The sequence below is a fragment of the Prunus persica genome, chromosome G2 (assembly GCF_000346465.2).
Source record: "Prunus persica cultivar Lovell chromosome G2, Prunus_persica_NCBIv2, whole genome shotgun sequence".
NCBI classification, from domain to species: domain Eukaryota; kingdom Viridiplantae; phylum Streptophyta; class Magnoliopsida; order Rosales; family Rosaceae; genus Prunus; species Prunus persica.
In genome coordinates this window covers 24,737,315-24,754,184 of record NC_034010.1, presented here as the reverse complement: position 1 = coordinate 24,754,184, position 16,870 = coordinate 24,737,315, and the positions used below count along the sequence as shown (strand labels likewise).

Here is a 16,870-nt window from a genome sequence, read left to right as displayed (position 1 = left end):
ATCTATACTCTTTCTTTGAACAATATTCAAAAACCGCGTATAGCCGTGCGGCGATACTATTTATATTTTAAAAATTAAAAAAATCGAGCATGACTGCGCGGCTATACGATTTCTTGAAAAAACTGAGTATAGCTGCCCGGCTATACTATTTCTTTAAAGAAACATTAGTGAAATTGATATTTCTTTTTAAAAAAACAGAGCATACCCAGGCGACTATATTATTTCTTTATTTAAAAAAATTAGACAAACCGATATTTATTTAAAAGAAGCAGAGTATAGCCAAGCGGCTATACTTTTTTTTTTTTTAAACGTCTATACTATTTCTTTGAACAATATTCAAAAACCGAGTACAGCCGCTCGGCTATACGATTTCCTTTTAAAAAAATTAAAAACAGAGTATACCCGCTCGGCTATACTATTTCTTTTATAAAAAAGAGTATAGCTGCAAGGCTGTACAATTTCTTTAATGAAAAATTAGAAAAACCGATATTTCTTTTGAAAAACAGAGTATTTTACATAAAAAATAGAAAAACCGATATTTCTTTAAGAGAAACAGAGTAGTGGTACTATTTCTTTTAAAGAAATTGAAAACCCCGAGTATAGCCGACCAGCTAGACTATTTCTTTAAAGAAAATTTAAAAACCGAATATAGTCGCACGACGATACTGTTTAATAAAAAATTAAGAAAAAAGACCCTGCTAGTTGCTTTAGTTTAACCTTTATAGATATTAATTTAGTATAGCTCCACGGCTATAAGAATAAAATACATACATGTTTTGTTCGGCAAAATTTTGACAAATTACAACTAATCTCAACTTTGGTGTTGTATTGCACCAAACAACTTCTTATACTTACAATTTTGTGTTCCTCTGTACCTTTACTACAAGTCAGTCAGAAGGCTAAAGTCTCAATGAGTGTCAAGATCACAGACAACTAATGCTTTCAAATTGTGAAAAGGGTCACAATTCAGTGAGTGTGTCAAGAGCCATTCCCGGCCGATTTCAGTGAGTATTCGAAACCTGCCAACGTGACAAGGCACTTCCCGGCCAAGTTTTTTTCCGAAATGAGATTCCAGCATTGAGCAAACTAGGAGTCTAGGAGGAGAAAGGTGGGGAAGACAGGGAGGAGGTAAGAGCGCAGATTGAATGAGAATCAGAAATTCATGGTTGTTTTGACGAATGTTAGAGAAGTAGCAAGAAGAAAAGTTAGAAGCAAACGAACTTTATCCACTGAAAAATGAAGCAACGATAAGTCCAAATACAAATGATTCATAAACAAGGTGCACTGAGTTTCCCTTGCAATCTCAAGAATCCAGGAACAAACAGAAATAGAGGAACCAAACGAGGAAAACAGAACCACATCAATCTGCACACAGCTAAAGAAATCATATATCTGTTACCATGAATTAACATCAACCTCCAGTCCAATCCTGCTAGGCTACTACATTATAAATAATAAGCCCTAACAGCCAAAGGTTACTGAGAAGAAGGAAAAAAAATGTTGACGTTAATGATGAAGACAACTGAAACAGACATGAAATCACAAAATTAATTTTTGTTCTCTTTCCTCCACCCTCTAACAAAGCCCTGACCCATCTTTATTCAATCTTCTTCACCTCAACATCTACCTAAGTACATTTGTGCTTTATTTTACATGCACACCTCACTAGGCTTATCACTACCTGCTGCCCCCTCCATTGCTAACGTTCTTCTCAAGCACGGCAGTGCCTTTAACAGAGCTAGTATCAACCCCAGGAGGACCTGAGTGCCTTCTTGGTCCAGCTGGGGAAGCAGGGTATGACAACCGCTTCTTTACAGAACTCACTGATCCCTTCTCTGATGGTGTCCCATTCTTGTCAAACTGGTTTGAGCTTGGGCTTGCCAACCGAGACCTGGCCTTTGTTGATTTTGTGGGTGTCATGTAACTTGGAACTGAAGGCGAGCTTGCAAGGCTCTCGTCATCTCTCACAGAGGACCCTGCAATGCTATGCCTCCTGTTGAAGCGCTCTGACTGGACGCTGAATGTACTCCTGGAGTCCTCATCTCCTCCCCAGCCATTTCCTCTTGGCGTTTTCCCAGTCACTGATGATGAAGATTGTGCCCTGGAGAAAGGAGTTGAAGGGGATTGGCGACTAGGAGGCCTGCTTGATTTTACGGCAGTCGGGGTCCTAGGGGAAGGCTTATTATCACGAAGTGTATAAGCTTTGGTGATTTCCCCAACAGACATGGAGGCATGGCTAGCTGCACTCCTCATGGAGGCCCTGTCATTGTAGTCTACTGTACTTCGGCTTTCCCACGGCCTTGCAGCCATCCATCGCTCTAACCAACTCCAACCCCAGTGGGGATTGCTGGGATCCATGAACGTAGGATGTTCAGATTTTGAAGAGTTCTTCCACATTTGCTGTTAAAGAGATATTATTATCTGGGTCAGTTTAAGGTTGAAGTTTGATTCAATATACTAACAATAATAGTGAGATACATCACAACAAAATCTTAAATCATATTTCAAAAATTGCCAACAATAGACTGCCCGTAATCCTTTAAAATATTGCAAAAGGGAAAATTAGGCTACCTGGTGAGAGAATGAATAAGCCAAAGCCCTTTCTCTTCTTATAGCAGCTTCTTGTTTGCTTTGTAGCTTTGCCTCAACCTGCTCCTTAGATTGGGTGCTATCATTCCATTCTTCTCCCATCTGTCACAAGTTTATTATATATATAAAAAAACAAAGATTAAAGCCCGACTAGGATAGTATGGTGATTACAAAATGTAGAGATATCTAAGTCTTCACATTTGTGTGTGATGAGAGAGAGATTTCTACTAATCTAAAACTAGAGGGTCAAATAAATTGGAAATTAAGCTCAGAGAACAGTGCATGGAAGCAAAACCAAATATTCCTCCATATAATTTCTGCTAAATGTAAAAACAAACAACTGACCGATACAAAAGGCATGAGTGGGTTCTTAATTAAACCTTTTTGGCTCTTTGCAAAAATTCCAGGGAAGTTCGTTGTGAAACTATGGCCCTTCAAACCAATTTTTTTCACATTTTGGAGAAAAGAGAGTTAAATTTTTGCTTCTTTTAGAATCTTTTTTAAAGTTAACGTGAAATTGGATCCAGATGAAAACTTTAATAATCTTCTCTTCTTTTTTTAATAAAAAGTTTTCCGGCGAATTTCACCAGAACATTGCAACACAGATGCACACAAATGGCAGAGCAAATGCGAGCAAATTGTGGAATTGACCAACAAGAAAAACAAAGCGAATGAAAGGATGAAAATAGATGAACAAACCACAACCATCACAATTGTACAGGAGCACACATAGACAGCTTAAATAAACATAATATAAAGTTTATAAACTTACAGAAGCTTTGAATTTCTCAAGCTCTTTCTCTTGTTTGTGTTGGAGCTGTCGCTGAAGTGCCTGATTCTCCTCAGACATTCTGATTCTCCTTGCACGAATCTGAGACTGCACACGAGCAAGAGTCTGCATGCATCTTAGTGTGGTAGTTGCTTGCCGTTTAACAGATTGGCCCTCTATCAATGATTTCAACCTCACCAACCCCCTCAAAGCCCGCAATGCCCTTCTTGCCTGAAAATCACAAATTACATAAAAGCTCATTTAACACATACAGCTCATAGCTCAATAATGGATATGTTGAAGTTATGAGAGTAGATTGTTATTTATTGCTTTGCCAAAACAGAATAACTTTTGTACATGCTGTCAACATTCAGTTATAATATGGAAGTTTTATCACTAAAGTTGACACATAAATGCAAGCATATTTCTCAAAAGAGGCAAATCAGTTAGCACAAGCCCTGTGCTATTGAATGCCAAATCCCTAATCTTGTTCAAGTTGAACCGACACCAAAATTCAACTGATTCAATTCAATAGAACCAGATATGAAAGGCTCATTTCCCAAACAATTAAGTAATAATCATAAGTAGATTGTTCCTCGTATAAAAAATAAGTAAATTGTTCCAAAAAATCTAAGTTCTTCTCCATAACAAGAACAAAAGGTTTACTTCTACAGTTTGTCACAAATCAAACATCTTATGGCTAAAATGTTAAGGACACGAATCAATTAGGATTACATAATAATATAGCAAAATAAGACCTACCAAGTGCCCTCGGAATGCCGTCTGAATCTTGACAGCTGCTACCTCCTGAAGCGACTTTCCTGAGTAATGGGGCCCAGGCACAGCAGTAAGACGAACCACCTCTGCAGCAGCCTGAGCAGCAGCAACAGCTGCCTCTGCAGCCACAGCAGTGGCAAGTGCCACAGAGTAAACATGCTTGCTCTGTGCATTCTCAGCCTCAGCTAATTTGACATCTTGTTTTAGAGGCAGAGGAGGAGGAGGAGGGGCAGGGGTCGTGTCAGGGACAGGGATAACCAACGCACTTTCTTCGTATGAAGAAACCACATCCTCATTCTTCTGCTTCCCAAACCATTTTTTCTTTGACTTGCGTGTTTTCTAGAATTAACGTAAAATTACTTTGAATTAGAAACTCATAATAATCTTCAATATTGGATGATGTAAGTTCAATTGAGCCATGCAAACCTGATCTTTCTTTTCCTTTGAATCAGCGATGAGGGCTTTCTTCACTGCAGAAAACCAACTCCCTTTCCTCCCCATTTCCTAGCAAAGCATGCTGCCAAAACAGAGAAAGTTACGAAATTTGGCACCTAGGCAATATTAATAAACAAGGAAAGTTATGAAATTTATCAAATGTACTGGAAATTCAAAGGGTCAATGAACCGGGAAAGTTGAAAGTCAAAGTTCAAACTACATAAACAAGGAATGGAAATAACCACGAATTTGGTATAGCTCAACCATCAAATTATGACTTTTTGGAAGGAAATTTATATCTTAAATATAGATAGATCTAATTCAACGCCCAATAAACACAATCAATAACCCCCTAATTTGAAAGGGTAAAAGAACGGAAAAAACTAAATAAATAAAAAACTGCCAACCCAACAAATAAAGATACAAACTTTCAGTGATTCATTAATGCAAACAATAAATGGCGCCAGACCCAGATGAAAAAATTGCAAGATCTTCACAAAAACCATAGAACCCAGATCAAAATATTCTACTTGCAGCAACTTATAGGCATTAGGCACACTTACACAGAGAGAGAGAGAGAGCGAGAGAGAGAGAGAGAGAGAGAGAGAGAGAGAGAGAGAGAGAGTCATAAAATGACAGCAGAACCCACAAGTTTAGGACCATGTACTGGACAAATGTATCAGAAAAACACAGGCCAAAACAAAAGGACACACACTCTTACCTCTGCTTGAAAATTCCCAGATCTCTGTGAGTTTTTGGGAACTCCCTCCCCCCTTGAAAAAAAAAAAACACAAAATACCCAAAGGGGTTTTTTAGCAGGGGGCTTTTGTGAATAAAAAGGGAGAGAGAAAGAAAGAGAAGAGGAGAGGGGACCAGATCTTGTTGAAGAAAGCTTCAACGTTCGAAAACAGAACAAGCTTACCAGAGTAGGGTAGGGAATGGGGGGTTAAGGGAAAGCTCAAGGGCCTACAGACTGGGGTTTCTATTTTAGCAAGAAACAAAAAACAATTTAGACAACAACCACCTCGCTGTCTTTGTCCTTCTGTTTTACTTTTTCAAAGTACCAGTACCGGTAGTAGTTATTTTTTTGGACAGCCATCATCTGATCTGCTGCAACAGGAACCACAGCAATTCTCTGCTTCCTCCAAACACGGCATGCCTCACAAATCTAAAAACAGGAAGAAACAAAAAGGTTCCTTCTTTTTCAAGCAATCAAATTCAAAGCACTGATAATAACAATTTGGTATAAGAATTATATAACTTGCATATCAAGTATAAAACTTTCTTTAGTGGTGCAAACATAAAATCTCATTTAGCAATGATGGCTGTAGCCAAGACTAACTTCTGCAGTCTTTAGTTGCATATAAGAAGGTGATTAGGTGTCTGAAGAAACCCTACATTATCCACTTTAGCTAAAGTGTACAGAAAGGCATGGCCCCATTATCCCATTTTAGCTAATGTCAACATATATTCTTGTGAGGCCACCACACAGAATTTTAAAGAGGGGGGCTTGAATTTGGTGGCAACATTGATGGTGTCACATGCCAATTGCCTTATTTGCACGTGAATGATATTAAATTGTAGGCTCATAGATGATCAGAGGAATACTTGCCTGCGGAAACTTATATATATTCTTCTCCTTATTGGTCATGGAAGCAATTAGAGTAAGGCTTATGTTAGGTGACACGGTGCGGTTTAGATCGGTTTAATACTCAAATTCCATTTTTTTTTATTCATTAGTTAGCCCATTCTAGAGCATACTAACATTATAAAGTCATATTCTTTTTTAATTTCTACCGTTCTAACGTCTTAAACTTTATCAATTCTAGAGAATAATCAAAACCAAAAATGAAGCAAGTAAATACAAGTTGATTCTTGTTCGATCTTTTGATAGTCGAAACTAAACCAAATCATCTGTTTGCGATTTGAATAGGATGGTTTGAACTTATGCACCTAATGGACCTTTTCTCAACATTGACATGATGAGTGATGAAGTTTTATCCTTACCTTTGTCAATTATTAAGTCTGGATTTGGAGTGCACGTTGAGTAATCTTCACTCTGTCACAGGTGCTCATGCAATCATGTTAGTCAATTGTGACTTTGTGTGATTTTAATTGATTTCTTTGTAGCTTTCAACTAACAATCACATTTTGTCAACGATGCCAGACAAATCAATAACCATACCTTATAAGCAATATATCCATGATCAGTCCAACTATTTTCCTAATTTTCTTTTATTGTCAACATACGTGGCATTTTCACTTTGAATTCTACCGTATGATTGTCCTTTCAGTGTAATGATGTGGTGTCAAACCATGTGCCAGGAAGGGGAGAAAAGTTGAGATAAGCAGCATTTTCATAGGCATAAATATATACCATAAGTCAAGACCCTTTTTTTTTACGGGGTTTAGCCTAATTTTTAATATAATTTATAAAAAAAATATACATACATAAGGATAATACAATTCTTTTCAAGAAAAGACACACATACATTATGTGGGAATCCAATTTACAAAAAAATAATCAAGAAAAGTGAGAGTAATACAATTATTTTTCAGAAAAACACATACATTTATAGTCCAAAGTATGTTTCCCACAAAAAAAGAAGAAGAAAAAATTGAACTCTAAGATTGATTCACTGTGAAATTTCTCTATCTTCAATATATGCTTTAGATATGTTGAAACTAGCAAATTAATATCTATAAACTAATGCAACTAGGAAGGTCCTTTTAAAAAAAATATACTTTATTTATTTAGTTTTAAAAATAGTTTCGCCGCGCGGCTATATTAGGTTTTATTTATATAGTTTTTAAAATAGTTTAGCCGGCTGGCTATACTCGGGTTTATTTATTTATAAAATAGTATAGCCGCCCGGCTATACCGGGGTTTTTATTATTTATTTTTAAAATAGTACAGCCGCACGGCTATACTCTTTATATACATCTACTAAGATCCTCTTTTTTTTCCCCAATTTTCATTTTCCCGTAATACTAGTTTAGAGCATTATCCATAACTATTAGAGCATTACACTAGTCTATTGTCCCCTTTTGATTTTTAACTTTTATAGAGTTATTATCCATATAAAGAATTTAGCATTTTCACCTTTAATACTCATAGTACACACATAAGTAAGTATTGTTCAATAATACATCCGTTTTCTGTACATGTCTTAAACACTCGGTAAAATATAATTTTTTTAAAAAGAAAATGTATAATACTCGTTTTGTATATGTATGTGCATATTTTTCATGTTTAATGCACTTTTTCTATACAAAATTTTCAATAATACACACAAAATTCACTTATTACACACATAATTTTTAAATATTATTGAATAAACTTAATATATATTAAAATATTATATACTGGGCGAACTTTTCAGTTGTAATTTGCCCAAATTTTGACGAATAAAACACGTACGTATTTTATTCATATTTTTTCTGTTTCGTATTTTACTAACTATGAAAGAATTTAGTAGCACTCGAGAGAACGAGGTAGATAAAAGTCAAACATTCCCACAAAAATAGAAGAAGAAAAATTGAACTCTAAAATTGATTTACTATAAAATTTCTCTATTTGCAGTATATGCTTTAGATATGTTGAAACTAGAAAATTAATATCTATAAACTAATGCAACTAGAAAGGTCCTTTTAAAAAAAATAGTTCTTTATTTATTTATTTAGTTTTAAAAGTAGTATAGCCGTCTGGCTATACGCTGTTTTTATTTAATTTTTTAAAATAGTATAGCCGCACGGCGATATTTAGAGTTTTATTTTTTTTTATTTTTTTAAATAGTATAGCCGCACGGCTAAACTGCTACCGCTAGGCGCATAGCTCAATTGGCAAAAAAGTGCCATTCAAAATCAGAACTTGAGCTAAGCCCATAATTTTGGGCGAGTCTTAGGCTAGGCTAAGCCCAAGGTGTAAAGGTTTTCATTTTAACAGGACAAAAACGATGTAGTTTTGGGTTTTGGGTTCAAGGGGAGCGGGGAGCCAAATCAGGTTAAACGAAGGGAGTTGGTTTTTGTCACAGTTGAGGCGCCTGAGCAGAAAAGAAGCAGCAGCTTCCATTGAAGACGATAAGTAAGCAGACACGCCCACACCCACGTATATATATGCATACAACATATTTGTTTTCATGAGTATTTTTTCTGTGCTTTCATTTTTCTTGGAGGTTTTCGTTATTTGATGAAGTTGATGTGTTTGAAAGCAAGTTTGTGAGCGACATGGGGAAGCTGGGGAAGAAGGCCAGGAAGTTTTCGAAGAAGAATCTTCAGTCTGTGCTCAGAAGAAACCGCAAGTTGAATTCTAAGTTCAACAAAAAGAAAACTTCTAAGAGTAAGCTCTCTCTCACATATTTTAATAATTCGATATGGGAATAGTTATTGAAAGTTTGAAACTTCAATAATTAGTAATTAGCAGTTGATTTGATTCTTTTAGTGTGTTCTTAACTTGGGTTTTTGTTGCATTTGCATTTAGAATTTATATATGCTTATGTGGAATATGGTGTATGTTGTGAAAGCTTTGGTTTTTGAATGCATGTAATTTTGGGGTTGGTTGAATTTTGTAGCTTTAACTATATGCAGTGTTTCTTACTTCTCTGATTTCTGTATTGGCAAAATGTTAATTCAATTGTTGCAGGAGGTGGGCAAGAAGATACTGCTAAAGAAAAAAAAAAGGACGCGATAGAGTTGTCTGATGCAAGGTAAGAAGAGGGACGTTTTTCTCATTTAATGGATTTTTCATTTCATATACTTGTATCGTCTTCTCCACTTATTTTTAGTACTATATGCTTTCATTTGGTAGTTTTCTCTATCTTTTTTTTGGGGTCTAGACTTGGTAGTTTTCTCAATCGGCATTATAAGTGTTATACCATCTGAAACTGCATTATTAAAAGGATTCCAGAAACATTAATTTGAAAAAATTGTTATCAGAAATACTGAAGCTGAATACATAGAAGACAATCCTCTTGATGCAATATTCAGTGAAGATGACAGTGATGTGTTTGGAGATGATTCAGACAGTGATGGCTATCTTTCGGAGGTATGAAAAATACATTTTCCTGGGAAGTCTTCTTAACTTCAGTCACTCTACTGGAACTTTTTGGATTAAATGTTTATTATTATTATTTTCTAACTATGATTAGGGCTCAAGCCGTCTGCATCTAGCTCATAGTGAAAATGAGAATTCTCAAGAAGGTGAGGGCAGTACTACCATCTGTTGGTTTTGTATCATTTCGTTATCAAATTTTATTTTCTTCTCCCCTCCATTTTACATTTTATGAAATTCGTATGCAGGCAACTTTGGTAGTAGTAGTAGTGCTTTATCTGTGCAGAACAGCGAAATTCAATTGGAACTTGTGAAGAAAACAAAAAAATTAGACAAGTTGAAGGAAAAGGTAATGGTCATGGATATTACTTTAAAGTACATGTTTTTAAGAAGATTGCTTCTGTTTCCACCCTATTTTGCTCGTCCTACCACTATCTTTCTCCGCCTCCCATTAAATTTTTATTTTTTCATTTTTTTGATGATCATGCTTGCTTGGAAAAATTCAGGATCCAGATTTTTCTAACTTTCTGAAAAGCTATCATAAGGGGTCTGAACAGCTCAGAAACAAAGTTGTAAGTAATATCTATTGTGACGTTGCGCTTCAATTTTTGAGTATCATTTATAGCAGCAAAGATGTCTACTGTTTATATTCTAAAGTTAATTTGTGTCTGTCATCTGGTTTGGCTGTTTGATGTCCCTTCTTTTTCTCAATTATGCTCATGCACTTTACAGTATGCTGATGAGGATGAGATCAGCGATGAGGATATGCAGCCAGATAATGTAGGTGGTGTGAATTTTAATGGGGGCAAGTTGTTGACCACCTCTGCCATTGATTCTTGGTGTCAACTAGTCAGGGAGCAACAAAGTGTGCCTGCACTTACTAGTCTATTAAATGGGTACCGGGCTGCTTGCCACTATGGAGCTGAATCAACCCGGGTCATTGATGCTGATTCATGCCATGGAATTCAAAACAGTGAAACCTTTTGCAAGACACTGATATTTATGCTTAATGAGGCTGATAATATATTTAGGGGGCTAATGGGCATGTCAAGCTCCAATCCCAAGAAAGAGAAAAATTTGGATTTGACCAAGAATTCAAAATGGAATACTCTTAAGCCACTGATAAAATCTTATTTGAGGAGTACCCTTTTTCTTCTGAATGAGGTTAATGACTCTGAGATATTGGCCTTCTCCTTAGCACGGATCAGAGCTTCTATGACATTTTTTGTTGCTTTTCCTTCTTTGATCCGCAGACTCATCAAGGTATCTCTAAATGAATGGCAATGGTCTCTCTCTCTCTCTCTCTCTCTCTCTCTCTCTCTCTCTCTGTGTGTGTGCATGCATGCAAGAACACACACAAACAGAGCAGTTGTGAGTTTAACTTATGGCATCCTGCAAGTTTGAGTGATCTTTAAAGTGCTAGTCATAACCATATTCGTATTATATAGCTACACAAGTTTTATATTTTATGTCAATCTTGTGCCAGGTCATGTCATGTGATTCATGCCTAACATTTGGAATTGAAAATGCAGATTGCCGTTCATCTGTGGGCAACTGGAAGAGGGACTATATCATCTCTATCCTTTCTCATCATACGTGATGTGGCTTCTGTGTTTCGCTCTGATTGCTTTGACACCTGCTTTGTTAATACATATAAATCCTTTATTGGTCATTGCCAATTTTTGGAGCCTGTTCTATTTCAACACATACAATTTCTAAGAAACTCCTGTGTGGAGCTATGCTCTGTGGATCTGCAAAAAGCATCGAGGAAAGCATCGATGTCCATCCAGCAACTTGCTAAGATACTGAAGCAGGGTTTATTGACAAAGAAGAAGGTATTGCCACCATTAGTACAATCCTCTTGACTGCTTGTTTCCTTAAATTCAGTTCAGGCAGATAATTTTTTTTGCCATTTCAAGTTAGTTTATGTGTGTGTGGGAGTGTGTACTTTACAAGAAATTATGGTATTTAGCATTTACCAGTGATATTTTCTCTGAAATTCTGCCTTATTTTCTATGGCCAGGAAGCAGTCAAGAAGATATGCAGTTGGCAGTACACTAGTTGCATTGATCTATGGGTTATGTTTATATCAGCCAACATACATGATTATGATCTTCATCCATTGCTTTTTACGATCATTCAGATTATAAATGGAGTGGCTGTCTTGTTTTCTGGACCCAGATATTTGCCTTTAAGAATCAAATGCATTCAATGGCTGAATCATCTCTCCTCTTCCACTGGCATTTTCATTCCTGTTGCCTCCATGGTGTTGGATATTCTGGAATATAAAATTGGCAAGGATGTCGGGAAACCTGGAAAAGACACCAATATTTTATGTTCTGTAAAGGTTAGGAATTAGTAATGTTAAAAAATAAAAAGTGTGCAATTTGGTTATGCAATTTGGTCTGGTTTTACTTATTTTTATTATTAAATATTTTTGGTACAGTTTCCGAAGCATTGGTTGAAATCAAGGAACTTCCAAGAACAGTGTGTTCTATCTGTTATCGAACTGCTTGCGGCGCACTTTGCTCAGTGGAGTCATCATATTTCTTTTCCTGATCTGGCGACTATTCCCCTTGTCCGTTTGAGGAAGTTTCATGAGATAACTACTATAGAGAGTTTCAAGCGTATAGTGAAGCGTTTTATTGATCAGGTACAGTTATCATAGAAGAATTTAGTGTTGCATCTTTCAAAGGAATTTATTTTCCGGAGGTAGGGAAACTTGAGACATAGGTCTCTTATCTACTAACTTCCTCATTAGTAGGCCATAGCTCATTAAAAAATTTAGGGAGGCATGTGTGGTCTCAATATTCAGGCTGTCAAATTGAAATGCAGGCTGTACTGATATTATTTCATGCCTGGGTCTAGCCTGGTCAACCATCTTGAAAAATCATATTTCCAAAGTTGTGCAAGGGAAATTCGAATAAAACTATTAGATGGAAAAGAATGTTTAGCACAGTAATGGCTCCTTTATAGGTTTTTGTGAACTCACCAGCATTGTTAACAGACTGCTTGTACTGCCTCCATGGCTGGCTGGTAATGTAATTAATGCAATAGGAATTATCTATCTGATGTGACCAAAAAGCTCTGATTCTTGAACTGCAGGTGGAGCAAAACATTGAATTTGTGCGGAAGAAGAGAGATGAGGTGCCTTTTTCACCAAAAGATCAACAATCTGTAGAATCATTTCTCCAGGTCTGCATTCGTTGGGGTCAATATTTTCGGAACTTGAGGAATGTGACTTGTTTTTTGATCTGTTAAATGTTTATTTCGTGCAGCTTGAAAAGCACAGTGGCAATACTTCGTTTACACAATATTATAAAAGCATCATGGACAAGGCTGCTTCTAGAAATTTGGCCTTTTTTGAGAAGGTACAACACAGCAAACCTTATTTTTGTGTTATTTTTATCACTTATGATTTGACTGGGCATGGCATCTTGTTTGTTAACTATGGAGAGGTAGTCTAGCGATTGCATAATGGCATTATGTAAAGGCATTCAGAATCAATAAATAAACTTTCGGCTTTTAATATGCGGGATTGAACTATCCCAGCCCCCTCTGATGCATATTAACAGCAACGGGGGGAGAGGGAGAGGGAGGGAGAGAGACAAGTTTAGCAAACTCAAATCAATCTTTACTCCTGTTATGGTACTTGCTGCAGTTCTCTGAAGCCGAGGGAATCACCAAGAAAGCACAAAAGAAAATAAAGCAGTCTCAGAAAGAGAGGGTGACTGAAGGTGTTAATGGTAGACATTCAGGGAAAAGAAAAGGCACTGTGTCTGTTGACGGCGGCCAAGAAGGAAAGATGAGGAGAAAAGAAAAATCTTAATTGCTAAATCGCGTGAAACAACAATTTCTGGACCTTTATCAGATTCACTGAGCAAATTTTGATCCTTTTGATAATCATTTCCAGTTTTGATGTCTCATTTAGATATGTTATTACAGAACAGACATGTAATGTAAGGTCAAATGTTCTCTGTATCAACAAAGAAATCTAGTCTGTTGAACCATGGCAAATTTGCTTTTCTTGAAACATCGGAAGGAAAGATTTGTTAACATACACATGCAATGCAAAGGTGAACTATTCATTACAAAGGAAGCATTTCTTGTAATAATTTTTATTTTCTTTATTGATATAAAAATGATTTAATTTGTGAAACCCAATATAGAGAGATCTAGGTTGAGAGTAAGTTGGAGAATCTTAGTTTGAATACAGTCTTGATCTCTTGGACTACAAGGGTCTAAGAGATTTGTAGTCACTCACTGTTGGATGTAAATTCAACGGTTCACTCAGTCTTGTACTCCTTTTAAGAAACGTTTTTGAACCATTGGATTAATATCCAACGGTGAGTGACCACAATCTCGTAGACTCCTGTGGTCCAAGAGATCGGGACTAAGTTTGAATATAAAAATTCATTTTAATGGTTGACTAGTTTTCTCTTTTTGGCAAGTTTAAGGGTTCATCATTCTAGCCTGCAAAGTTGTGTGTGCCCCAAGCCAATAGCCGTTTATTCTAGAAAAGCGAGAAAGTGCAAAAGGAAAAGAAGGCCGGCATTTGGCTTTGGCTTGAGCAAAGTTAGTAAAGGAAGCTACTCGACGTAATTATACTTTGCCGACATGAAAACCACTAACCTTGGTGTTTCCGTAACTATATTAAAATTATTATTACGCGTATTTAGGCACACATAACGCGTTTTTTTGGTGAACTCTGTAAGTATCTTTCAATCCTTCTTTTATATTATTATTAACTTAGTGCCAGACCTTAAATCAAGCTATCGAACACTGACTGTGGAGGACAAAATGCAGAATGCAATACAGGACATTGATATACCCCCCACATTTCCCCCTTTTTTTCTTTGGCCACAAAGATGTCAAGTGAGACTGATACATCAAAATCTAATCTTAGGTGTAAGGACAAATACTCTTTGTAAGAGACTTGTAACTTAGCGATTAGAGCAATTTTTCATGCACTTGAGATTCTATGTTCTAATCTCCCTCCTCTAAAGGTCAAATACACATTAGCGATAGAACTACAAGCGTCCGCAAAATCAACCACATGTTATAAGTCATTGGTTTACTGAAAAAAAATACTCTTATTCACAATTAATAATATTATTCCTACCATATTTATTGACCTTTGTAGCAAGAAATTTTTTTTATTTTAAAAAAGGCAGATTATAGTCATATTCTTCACATTGAGGTTCTAAATTGATCATATTCGTTTCCTCCATAAAAAAATTAAATTACAAAATATGGAACCCAATATTGCAAAAATGTCTTTGAGAGTCACTATAATATTCTTCTACTCTATCCACTAGACACATGTGAGCAATTAAGTAAAGTCAATCTTGGCATGTCTTGAACTTGAACTCAGCTAAAGGAAGCCTGCCTTTACGACAGCGTTTGGCTGGCTAATCCTACACCCCACAGCTCTCAGCAGCCCCCACAATCCCTTGGCCTTGTTACTACTTTTCCTTCCCATATTACCCTTCTGCCCCTCCATTTGATCACTGTCTTCATCACAAGACCTAAACATGGTTGATGGGCTCCTCCTGCTCTGCCTTGTTCTAATGTCCCTGAGCTCCATCTCCGTTGGAAACCTGGCCATGCCAAACATAAAAAGATACCACTTTGACTTCGATGGGGTGCTTGAAAGTATGGACACTTTAGAAAGCTCACACTTTCTGTAACTTTTCGATGTGGGAAATGACAAACAGGTATTCATGCTCCTAGGGTCTTTGCCTTGCAGCGCAGGCTTTGAGATTTTGGAGTTGGAGGACTTGCTTGTCTTGTGGAAAGAGCAGGACCTCCATGACCTGAAAAATCCTTTTCTGATGCGTTTTGTGCTGCCAATTTCCTTGTCCTGGTGGTGGGTTTTCTCTGCTTCAAAGCTTTTTGGTGCTTCCTTGTAGGGGATGAGTTTTCCACAGAAGATGATGTCCTTCCCCGATGATGGGTACGTTGAGGCTGTGAACTCTTCGCTGAAAAACTCAAAGAAGTTGTCTTCATCATTGTCAAAGGATGAGCTCTGATACTCCTTGGAGCAGTCATCCCAATGAGCTGAGTCACTGTGTGTGGGAAGATCACAAAGTGAGAGTGTTTCCTCTGCTTCATATGGATCTTGATCTTGAAACTGCTCGGTTTTTTCTTCAAGAACAGTTGGGTTCTGGTAGGTTTCTTGGGCAACCATTTTCGGTGTACAGAAAGATAACCAAAAAGCTCTATAGTTTCTGATGAAATTGTTGTTGGGTAGTTTGTGATGAGAGAGAGAGCAATAGCACCCAAATATATATAAGAGGGTCATAAGCTCATATTCAAGTAATAAAAGAGAGAATCTTTAACCCTTTTGGTGGGGCAAGGCTTGGTAGGGACGGCTTCTAGATGAAGGGCACAAACGAAAGCAGGAAGATAATTTCAGCAGATATTTAAAATAGAAAATGAATAAAAGGGAGGCCCAGGACGGTGTGACAGACAGTGATGTCTAATTTACTTGGTGTTCTAGAAGAGCAGGCTGCTTCTGCAGAGGGAAGCTTTTGGGAAAAAAAAACTTTCTTGTAACGATGTTAACATTATTTTACTTTCACCTGTTAATAATATAATAAAAAATAAAAAAATTATTTTACGTATCATTATATTCTTAATCAAAAATAATAAAAAGTGAAATTCCAGTTACATCATAGTTTATCAAGTTATGGATTTTCTTGTAGTGAGTGGTTGGGTGGTGAATATTGGGATTTGAATTGTTTGAGTGTTCTAGATGGGTTCAATGGGCTTTAACTTTTTTTTTTTTGGAGCTTTGTGTTTGCTTTTTTGTGGGGGCTGCTTTTCTTTGTCACCACGTGGTTGATTCTTTCCGGGTCAACATGGAGGAAGGAGGCACCAAGTATTTGATTTTTTATTTGAATTTTTGTTTTAGTAAATGATTAATTTGTTATTATTATGTGTTTTGCAGCTAAAATATTATATTTTTCTGTGCGACTTGTGTGTACAGGTCCCACTTTGATGGTAGTATAGCACTCATTCTTTTTGCCAGTGTAATATATATATAAAGTAAAAAGTAGAAAATAATAAAATATTAAAAATATTAAAAAATACTTTTGGTTAATATAAATATTAAGAATTAAAATTATTAATTAAATAAAGATAATATGGTAAATTCATATTTTTTATATTAAAAAATTAAAATTAAAAGAAAAATTAGATAATAAATTCTATTTTTATGAAACATAACTACTTATTATATTTTTTAA

The 16,870-nt window shown here is 36.3% G+C and overlaps 3 protein-coding genes across 5 annotated transcripts; 1 reads left to right on the top strand and 2 right to left on the bottom strand.

Moving 5' to 3' along the window:
- LOC18786752 (protein IQ-DOMAIN 1) lies at positions 1,272-5,721 on the bottom strand. Of its 2 annotated transcripts, XM_020556735.1 has the most exons (7): positions 5,493-5,721; positions 5,292-5,343; positions 4,562-4,652; positions 4,121-4,474; positions 3,362-3,589; positions 2,572-2,691; positions 1,272-2,400 (listed from the first exon to the last, which is right to left on the bottom strand). In XM_020556735.1, the coding sequence occupies exons 3-7, from the start codon at positions 4,634-4,636 to the stop codon at positions 1,678-1,680; spliced, it is 1,500 nt and encodes a 499-aa protein (XP_020412324.1). In that variant the 5' UTR covers positions 4,637-4,652; positions 5,292-5,343; positions 5,493-5,721; the 3' UTR covers positions 1,272-1,677. The 2 variants fall into 2 exon arrangements, with proteins under 2 accessions (XP_020412324.1, XP_007219044.1); XM_007218982.2 differs by having other exon boundaries at positions 5,292-5,720.
- On the top strand, positions 8,544-13,718 carry LOC18784890 (nucleolar complex protein 2 homolog). 2 transcript variants are annotated; one of them, XM_020556733.1, is made up of 14 exons: positions 8,544-8,654; positions 8,782-8,909; positions 9,213-9,276; positions 9,506-9,614; positions 9,718-9,769; positions 9,869-9,969; positions 10,127-10,192; positions 10,353-10,883; positions 11,153-11,455; positions 11,644-11,967; positions 12,067-12,273; positions 12,726-12,815; positions 12,899-12,991; positions 13,282-13,718. In XM_020556733.1, exons 2-14 carry the CDS (start codon positions 8,798-8,800, stop codon positions 13,447-13,449), a joined length of 2,220 nt encoding a protein of 739 aa, XP_020412322.1. In that variant the 5' UTR covers positions 8,544-8,654; positions 8,782-8,797; the 3' UTR covers positions 13,450-13,718. The 2 variants fall into 2 exon arrangements, with proteins under 2 accessions (XP_020412322.1, XP_020412321.1); XM_020556732.1 differs by having other exon boundaries at positions 8,545-8,654; positions 8,786-8,909.
- On the bottom strand, positions 14,790-15,914 carry LOC18784628. Its single transcript, XM_020556353.1, has one exon. It carries the CDS (start codon positions 15,808-15,810, stop codon positions 14,995-14,997), a length of 816 nt encoding a protein of 271 aa, XP_020411942.1. The 5' UTR covers positions 15,811-15,914; the 3' UTR covers positions 14,790-14,994.